Source organism: Physeter macrocephalus, chromosome 4 (genome assembly GCF_002837175.3).
Source record: "Physeter macrocephalus isolate SW-GA chromosome 4, ASM283717v5, whole genome shotgun sequence".
NCBI lineage: Eukaryota > Metazoa > Chordata > Mammalia > Artiodactyla > Physeteridae > Physeter > Physeter macrocephalus.
In genome coordinates this window covers 109,689,925-109,699,899 of record NC_041217.1, presented here as the reverse complement: position 1 = coordinate 109,699,899, position 9,975 = coordinate 109,689,925, and the positions used below count along the sequence as shown (strand labels likewise).

Below are 9,975 nucleotides of genomic sequence, written 5' to 3'. Positions count from 1 at the left end.
ACATAAACGAGGTACTGGAGGTATACTCAGAGGTGAATAAGTGATCTAACTGCACACTGATTTTGGAGTCATGGGAATGACCCTAGAACCACGGGTTAAATGGTTCTTAATTTAAAAATTGAATATAATTCTTGACATTTTTGGTAAGTAGTTTATAACTAAAATGATAATTTTAGCAAAGTATTTTGTGTATAGACCTGAGTCACCCACCTACAGACTTTAATGGCCTTAACTGGAAGACTTTCCTGGCCTAGATTTGGTGTGGGCACATGAAGAAAGTATGGGGGCATGGAGAGAGGAGTGGGGCACCAGGACTCTGGCAGGGGCTTGGTGGGGAGGAGCAGGATAAAAAGAGGGAGAGCCCTGGGGTGAGAGTCCTACTTAATTCAAACCCTACTCTTCACCAGTAAATTTAAAATAGCTGACCCCTAAAACAGCTCAGGTATGAACTAAATCTATGCATGAAGTGATCTTAATCTGAAGTCATTCTCATAAATATTTCTTGAATAACTAGCCCCTATATCTCCTTCACTGTTTTTAAGAAAGTGGGAAATCCCTTTTGGAGACCAGATAGCTGATAGAGATGTGATCTGAATTTTTCACTAAGTGGATGTTAAGAGACAATACATTTTTAAAAAGTAGTAGTAGTTCCATATGTTATGATAAAAATTAATTTAATTTATTTGCGAAAAAATACCATCTTCCTTGCTTGACAACAGTAAGTGCCCACCACAGTGGAGTTTGGTTGTTAAAATGAGTGACCACTGCTGTAGTATAATGTCCACATGTCACGTGTGTACAATCAACAATTAGCACAAGTAACAAGGTGTCCAAATGACTGTTTCCAGTTTATCCCACTGACTTTGCCGATAGTTTCATATCATGCTGAGAAGAAGACCACAGGAAAATAAGCCAAGGAATGTCCACTGCAAGAGGTCTTTTTGTTGATTTAAGTGTAATCTTCACATGGCTTAATAGTTCTCCAGCTTCGAGTGCCTAAATTGTTATTGCAACCAATTTCAGTTTTGTGCAGACCATGAATTCACAAATGTCTTCTAACCCAAGAATCACTTTTAAGACAAACCCGTATTTGATGATAAACTCATACCTTCAAATGCATGGCTTTAAACACCATTGTTTTGCACACTCTGACATGTGATTTTTTTCCATCCCAACACTGTGATGTCAGAAATTAAAAGACTAATACAGAATTTCACCATCACTGCTCTATGACACTAGCCCAGTAGTTGACTGTGGTCTATTCTCCATCATCCAAGTTTATAAAAATGAATTTTGAAACTTCAGTTCTATTCAGCCAGCTCATAGCCAGTCCTCTTTCCCACTCCGCAATCAGTATTTTTGGAAGTGCTGGTCCAAGCCATTTGGGGCCCCTCTTCATTGTCACTTGATACGGAGACCTGAAACTTGACTATCTTCAGCAGGAGGATTTTAGTTAATAAGCATCAAGTGGTCATCGCTTCCATTCCTGTAATAGAAAGGAAGACAAGGAAAGAGAAAAGAGAACAATAGCTTAAAAATCTTTGAGATGGAACAGGAATACATACTCTATCAGGTAGGCATACAAAGGTTATTGACATGCTGAGTGTGACATTTAATAGGAAGAAAACTTAAGAAGGATAATTTACATTATTTGGGGTTTGACTAGATGCTTTTGGTAATTTTGAGGAGCTGTCTACCCTCCATCTCCCTTTGACAAAGCTTCTCAATGGCTAGAACCGCAGATTTTCCTCCTTGTGGTAGAGAAGGAGAAAGGTTAACTCTGCATCTGCTCAACCAAGCATATCTCTCCCAAGAACCAGATCACATTAGAACTAGAAGAGGTTGCAGAGGCTACCTGTTCCACTCTGACGACAATAGAGGAACCAAGAGGTTTAGGAAAGGTCAGGGGACACATTCAGTAATTGGCAGGGTCCAAAACGAAAACCCAGGTGTTCTGACCATCAGGCTAGGGGCTCAGTCAACTATTCAAGGGAGAATCAGTCTGTGGGAGATTGAATCTGTGGTGGTTGCTGGACTGCTTGGTTGAAAAAGATAAACCCGGCCACGCTCCAGAGGAGGTGAAGCTGTGATAGCTGGGTTGTACGTCATGGGCACTGGAGAGGGGCCCAGACACCAAGTCTTATGATGCCCTTATTCCCCAGGTTCCCTCAGTGAGGTCTGTCTCCAATATGTACTCTCCATTCATAGCCTTCCTCAATTTTATTCCATTCTTAGGTTTCCGGCTCTTAAACACATCCAGGTGTATTTAATTTTTGGTGATTTCAAAGCCATCACTTGTTCCAAGGCCCCAGTACAACCCATTTCCTTCATCAGGCCCTATGACCCTCACTGACTCTCTGCAGGGTCCATCCAGACCACCCTAGGTTCCAGGCTTTGATCTGATTATTCAGCTAAAACTGATCTAGCTGACTTCACCCATGACCACCTTCAGCCACTTCTGTTTTTATTTTTGATATCCTCTTCTTTCAAAACTTTCAGCATCTTAGTTCTTCACCTGATTTCCTTTGGTGGACTCTTCTGTTCCATTTAATCCTTTCATTCCTCATGATGGGCAGACCTGCCTCCGCACCAGGCACCCTCTCTACAACCCTTAGCATGTCTTAGGGAAGACTGTCTGCTGCTGTTGCTCTGTTCTTCTCACCACTCAGGTCCGATCTTATCACTCAGTCTTCCAAGTGCACTCCTTAAATCTTTCACTCATTCCATATGGCTGCAAAGAAATCATTTAACAACCTCCCAGGGCTTTTTGTGGTATAAACTGAGGCCCAAAAATCAAACACCAAAACCTATCCATTACTTTCCAGAATTCACAACTACATTCTCAAATACTTTTTGTTTTTTCTTTACAGTTAACTACATATTAGAAAAGCAACTTTGAGAGACTTTCCTTATAATACAAGGTGCCTCCTAGGAGGCAGCTGCCTATTAAGAAAAGTAATTTCCCTTTATCCTTGCTTCCATGGCAACACTTTAATGCTCTGAGAGGATAAACTGTGATTGTAAAAACTTAACTCTTCTCAGAAGACCTCATTTCATATTTACCAGACATTCTTTGGAAATGCTCCAACATATCATTTCAAATCCCAAGTTGCAGTATGAATTGATTAACGGAAAATACATCCTGCGATTTTAAGTAGCAATTATGTTCTCCCATCTTCCTTCAGGAATCTGGTTTAGAGAATCCTTCTCAAAACACATGAGTAGGGGGTACTTGCAGTTAACAAGCCCTACTCCTGACTTCAGACGAAAACAAACATGGGCATAATTAAGAAAATTATCCTCATCTGACCCCCTTTCTAGTCCCCAAGCCACTATGTGGAGGCTTTGCCACTGAGGTCCAGACTATTTGTGTAAGTGTACTGATGAATGGCGAGCAAAGAGCAGGTGATCAGCTGATTTGTGTTTGCAGCCAAGGACACGTACGGCCTCCTCTCAAGCAGGTTTCTTGTTCTGCTCAAGGAAGGTTATTTGTACTACAGATTGCGAAAAGGTGAAAACACCTTTGACATTCCCAGAGCTCCATCTCTAAAAGGAAGGGTTGTGACCTCTTCCTTTGGCCAGCTCACCCTCTTGACTTCAGCGACATAGTTCATGCCTTCTCAAAACAGTCTCATAATATTCCCAAGAGATTTCAACCATGTCATGTACCTTTCTACCTTGTTTTATAAGAAACAATTCATTTCTAAAGCCAATTACAGTGGGAGGAAAGCAAGGAGGGATGCATTATTTCCCCCAGTCAGCTGATTTGACCTGGGAGGACTCTGTTAAGGCAGCAGGGCATCTCATCCTGGGAGCACAGAGACCCGACTGAATACAGTACTGACCTCCTCAGACAGCAGATGCAGGACAGGAAGGCTGATGACTCTTTCTGACACTTCTCTTTGCTACCACACTCCTTCAGGAATTCCTGAAGATCCGTGGCAGGAAACCCATTCTGTTGGTATTTCTTTAAAAAGTACACAGTGTTGTTGCCTTAGTTATACCGAGAGAAATTGCTTCTTGTCAACAAACCAAATCCATCTCTGCTAAAATAAAACTCTCCCACGTTGCTAGCACAGATCCAAGAACTGTATTAACAATGATCAATCTATCAGTCCCTTGAAAGCCAAGCCAGGGTCACCATGGCTTGAACAGAGAGCCATGGGAACAGACAGCCATCCAGAGGAAAACTCCAGAAAGCAAGCCATGGTGGGGCAGGGGAGGGGTGTGTTAATTAAAGGAGTGAAGGAAATAGTCAGAAGTTTAAAGCTTTCATGTTAATTGCAAGACCCGGTAAGACCTCCTCTTCCCCACACTGCCATACAGAGTCTGGCTGGGAAGTAATCCCTATTTCCTCTACTTTTGTAGAAGTTGGTCACTTAGTGAGGTAGAAGGCAGTAGGTCCCTCCAAGCAGACATAAAGACCCTGAGAGACCCCTCCCCTCACGCTTAGTGAGGTCATCCACCAGGTCACCGAGGCTTGGAGCACACACGGGGACACGGCCACGTCAAGGACAGGCTCCCACGGTGAGCAGGGCACTGCTTATCTCCCCACGGCCAGCCCCGCTGTGGAGCCAACCACCCATTCCCACGGGAACACGCATCTCCTCGCACACAAAGTGCTCAGAAGTATTTCCAATGGACTGGCTTCTTCTGTGATAGTCTGAGAAGGGTTCAAGAAGAGGACAACACCCCAAGACACGAACATGGCATCCCTGGTTGCTCAGATGCTGGCCCCGAAACAGGATTTTCTGAGCATGACCATCTGCTGCGGAGACACCACTGCCCCCGAGGCAGCAGAGCTTCCTTCACGCTACAGATAAGTTAAATGGACCTAGTCTGAAAGGACACATGACCCACCGGGTGGCTTAGCAAGGCAGGAAGCTAAACAGCCACAAAAGCCTTAGCTTTCAAAATGTAAAGGAGACCTGCACCACACGAGCGGCATCCAGTGTATGAGGTATGCCAATATCTGGACACTTGTCAGGATGACGGTCACCCCTTATCACTGAAACTTACTACTCAAAGTCTAAGTTCCGGGACAGGCAGGTACACCTGTCAGTGCCAAGATCGACAGCCCAACTACTTGATTTACCAAACTCAGCCCATCTTTACCCATTTCCTTTCTCTTTCCCACCATACCTCCAAACCAATCCACTGGGCACCAGGGACAATGTCCTAAATGCATATTTAAATTAACCTCCAGCATCTAAAAAGTTTCTTTTCTACAAAACCTCAAAATCTAAGTAAAACTACAGTATTTTAAGTAAGTAAAATATTATAGTATTTTCCCATGTTCTGATCTATACAGAATTTGCAATAGTTTTTTGTCAGGAAATAATGATAACTGCTTACCTTAATGGTGTCATAAGAATCTGTAATAATTGCAATGAAAAGGCTGAGAATCATATATATGAAAAGACTGATGAAGGAATATAAATACAGGCGACTGAACAGCCACACCAAGAGGCTCTTCTGCTGGATGTGAGCAAAGGTCGCATACATGTCATCACCGTTGACCAGAGAAAACAAACACTCAGCAACTGTGTTCAGATTTTCAAACTGTGCAGGGGAGACCAAAAGTAGTTTTTGAGACATATTAGCCAAAGAAGCAGAGAATTATCTAGTTAGCTGGTTTTGTTGAAGATGTTGCTGCCATTGTTATTAACATTCACTTTAGGGAATCTGGAATACCACACGTACCATGTGTAGGAAAGCATTACTCAAAACTTTGCTCCACACTCACAAAGATCATCTCTTGACACTTCCCTCAGTTTTTTTCCTTTGCACTTCTTATATATTTGTAGTCATATCATCTAACAATTTTGGATCCAGATTCTTCTTTCTTTTCTATTTAACATAGTCTTATGTTATTCATACTTAGCATGTTAGATAATGGAACCGCTCCTTGGAAATGTCAAATTTAACTATTTTCCTGTCACTGGACATGCCAATCATGTTTGCTATTATAAAGAACAATGCGGGCTTCCCTGGTGGCGCAGTGGTTGAGAGTCCACCTGCCGATGCAAATGCAATGCACGTTTCTTAGCATAGTGTTTTTTTCCTATTACTGGGTCTAAGCAATTAACTTTTTTTTTTTTTTTTGGCTGCGTTGGGTCTTCGTTGCTGCACGCAGGCTTTCTCTAGTTGCGGTGCATGGGCTTCTCATTGTGGTGGCTTCTCTTGTTGAGGAGCACGGGCTCTAGGCACACGAGCTCAGTAGTTATGGCTCACAGGCTCTAGAGTGCAGGCTCAGTAGTTGTGGCGCAGGGGCTTAGTTGCTCCGCGGCATTTGGGAATCTTCCCGGACCAGGGCTTGAACCCGTGTCCCCTTGCATTGTCAGGCGGATTCTTAACCACTGCGCCACCAAGGAAGTCCCAAAGCGATTAACATTTTTAAAGCTACAATCTGCCAAACTGCTTTCTGAAAGAACTGCAGACCACCAGACAAAGTGGAAGGGCCAGAGACAGAGGCTTAAGAAAACTGTGCTAGATGAATGGCTTCCCTGCAGCCTTTCCAAGCTCAGGTCCAGGTAACTTCAGAGTCTTAAATACTAAAGATTACCAGAGGTGGGAAAGTGCATTAGGATGAATGATCATGGCTAGTGCCTTCTGAGGGCTCCCCAGCTGACAGTGGACAGGCCACTGCCAAGATACATAACGCCCTCTGGTAGAGTTGGGTGGGATGCCTAAGAAAAGTGACCCTCAGGACTCGGGCCTGAAGGCTGAGGAGCTCACCAGCGAGAGGAGGAAGAGAAGGATTTGCTCGGTGCATATGGGGGAATCGGTGCTGAGCCTAAGGAGTGGAGGGGAAGGTGAGTCTATGCTGTGCTGCACAGGGCCCTGTCTGAGCTTCTACACACTTCAGACTAATCCCAGCCTTCCCTGGAAACTAATGAAAACTTCGACTAGAAGAGGGACAGGGAGAGCTTCAAGATGGCGGAAGAGTAAGACGCGGAGATCACCTTCTTCCCCACAGATACATCAGAAATACATCTACACGTGGAATTGCTCCTATAGAACACCCACTGAACGCTGGCAGAAGACCTCAGACCTTCCAAAAGGCAAGAAACTCCCCACGTACCTGGGTAGGGCAAAAGAAAAAAGAAAAAACAGAGACAAAAGAATAGGAACGGGACCTGCACCAGTGGGAGGGAGCTGTGAAGGATGAAATGTTTCCACACACTAGAAGCCCCTTCACGGGGGGAGACTGCGGGTGGCGGAGGGGGAAGCTCCAGAGCCGCGGAGGAGAGCGCAGCAACAGGGTGCGGAGGACAAAGCGGAGAGATTCCTGCACGGAGGATCGGTGCCGACCGGCACTCACCAGCCGGAGAGGCTTGTCTGCTCACCCGCTGGGGCGGGCGGGGGCTGGGAGCTGAGGCTTGGGCTTCAGTCGGATCCCAGGGAGAGGACTGGGGTTGGCGGCGTGAACACAGCCTGAAGGGGGCTAGTGCGCCCGCGGCTATCAGCGGGGACCCCAGAGACGGGCATGAGACGCGAAGGCTGCTGCTGCCGCCACCAAGAAGCCTGTGTGCGAGCACAGGTCACTCTCTACACCTCCCCTCCCGGGAGCCTGTGCAGCCCGCCACTGCCAGGGTCCCGGGACCCAGGGACACCTTCCCCGGGAGAACTCACGGCGCACCTTAGGCTGGTGCAACGTCACGCCAGCCTCTGCAGCCGCAGGCTCACGCCGCATCTGTACCCCTCCCTCTCCCCGGCCTGAGTGAGCCAGAGCCCCCGAATTTCTGTCTGAGCGAAGAACCGACGCCCTCGGGCGACCTACACGCAGAGGCGGGGCCAAATCCAAAGCTGAACCCCGGGAGCTGTGCGAACAAAGAAGAGAGGGGCAGGTCTCTCCCAGCAGCCTCAGGAGCAGCTGAGGATTAAATCTCCACAATCAACTTGATGTACCCTGCATCTGTGGAATATCTGAATAGACAACGAATCATCCCAAATCTGTGTGTGATTTTGTCTGTATAGCTTTGCTTTTACCATTTGTCCTAGTGTTCTGTCTGTCCGTTTTTGTTTTTCTTTGTTTTATTACTTAAAAATTTTTTTTTCTTAATAATTATTTTTATTTTAATAACTTTATTTTATTTTATTTTACTTTATTTTATTTTATCTTCTTTCTTTCTTTCTTTTTTTCCTCCCTTTTATTCTGAGCCATGTGGAGGACAGGCTCCAGCCAGGCGTCAGGGCTGTGCCACTGAGGTGGGAGAGCCAAGTTCAGGACACTGGTCTACAAGAGACCTCCCAGCTCCACGCAACATCAAACGGCGAAAATCTCCCAGAGATCTCCATCTCCACACCAAGACCCAGCTCCACTCAATGACCAGCAAGCTACAGTGCTGGACACCCTATGCCAAACAACTAGCAACACAGGAACACAGCCCCACCCATGAGCAGAGAGGCTGCCTAAAATCATAATAAGGCCACAGACACCCCAAAACACACCACCTGACGTGGACCTGCCCAACAGAAAGACAAGACCTAGCCTCATCCACCAGAACACAGGCACTAGTCCCCTCCACCAGGAAGCCTACACAACCCACTGAACCAACCTTAGCCACTGGGGACAGACACCAAAAACAATGGGAACTACGAACCTGCCGCCTGTGAAAAGGAGACGCCAAACACAGTAAATTAAGCAAAATGAGAAGACAGAGAAACAAACAGCAGATGAAGGGGCAAGGCAAAAACCCACCAGACCTAACAAATGAAGAGGAAATAGTCAGTCTACCTGAAAAAGAATTCAGAATAATGATAGTAAAGATGATCCAAAATCTTGGAAATAGAATAGACAAAATGCAAGAAACGTTTAACAAGGACCTAGAAGAATAAAGAGCAAACAAACAGGGATGAACAATACAGTAAATGAAATTAAAAATTCTATAGAAGGGATCAATAGCAGAATAACTGAGGTAGAAGAAAGGATAAGTGACCTGGAAGATAAAATCGTGGAAATAACTACTGCAGAGCAGAATAAAGAAAAAAGAATGAAAAGAATTGAGGACACTCTCAGAGACCTCTGAGACAACATTAAATGCACCAGCATTCGAATTATAGGGGTCCCAGAAGAAGAAGAGAAAAAGAAAGGGACTGAGAAAATATTTGAAGAGATTATAGTGGAACAGATGATCTTTCAGCACAAACTCTGCAAGCCAGAAGGGAGTCGCAGGACATATTTAAAGCGATGGAGGAGAAAAACCTACAACCAAGATTACTCTACCCAGCAAGGATCTCATTCAGATTTGATGGAGAAATTAAAACCTTTACAGACAAGCAAAAGTTAAGAGAATTCAGCACCACCAAACCAGCTTTACAACAAACGCTAAAGGAACTTCTCTAGGCAGGAAACACAAGAGAAGGAAAAGACCTACAATAATAAACCCAAAACAATTAAGAAAATGGTAATAGGAACATATATATCGATAATTACCTTAAATGTAAATGGATTAAATGCTCCCACCAAAAGACATAGATTGGCTGAATGGATACAAAAACAAGCCCCATATGTATGCTGTCTATGAGAGACCCACTTCAGACCTAGGGACACATATAGACTGAAAGTGAGGGGATGGAAAAAGATATTCCATGCAAATGGAAATTAAAAGAAAGCTGGAGTAGCAATTCTCATATCAGACAAAATAGACTTTAAAACAAAGACTATTACAAGAGACAAAAAAGAACACTACATAATGATGAAGCGATCAATCCAAGAAGAGGATATAACAATTGTAAATATTTATGCACCCAACATAGGAGCACCTCAATACATAAGGCAAATACTAACAGCCATAAAACAGGAAATCAACAGTAACACAATCATAGTAGGGGACTTTAACACCCCACTTTCACCAATGGACAGATCATCCAAAATGAAAATAATAAGGAAACACAAGCTTTAAATGATACATTAAACAAGATGGACTTAATTGATATTTATAGGACATTCCATCCAAAAACAACAGAATA

The 9,975-nt window shown here is 44.3% G+C and overlaps 1 protein-coding gene across 2 annotated transcripts in view; it reads right to left on the bottom strand.

Annotated features, from left to right (window-relative positions):
• Positions 1–709: 709 nt before the first annotated feature.
• MCOLN2 (mucolipin TRP cation channel 2) overlaps positions 710–9,975 on the bottom strand; it is a 62,882-nt gene continuing 53,616 nt past the window's right edge. For both annotated transcript variants that reach the window (XM_024119556.3, XM_024119555.3), the window contains exons 12-14: positions 5,356–5,562; positions 3,846–3,967; positions 710–1,486 (exon numbers count right to left, since the gene is read on the bottom strand). In XM_024119556.3, coding sequence (XP_023975324.1) covers positions 1,450–1,486; positions 3,846–3,967; positions 5,356–5,562 — 366 coding nt within the window. In that variant the 3' untranslated portion in view covers positions 710–1,449. The remainder of the gene's footprint in view (positions 1,487–3,845; positions 3,968–5,355; positions 5,563–9,975) is intronic.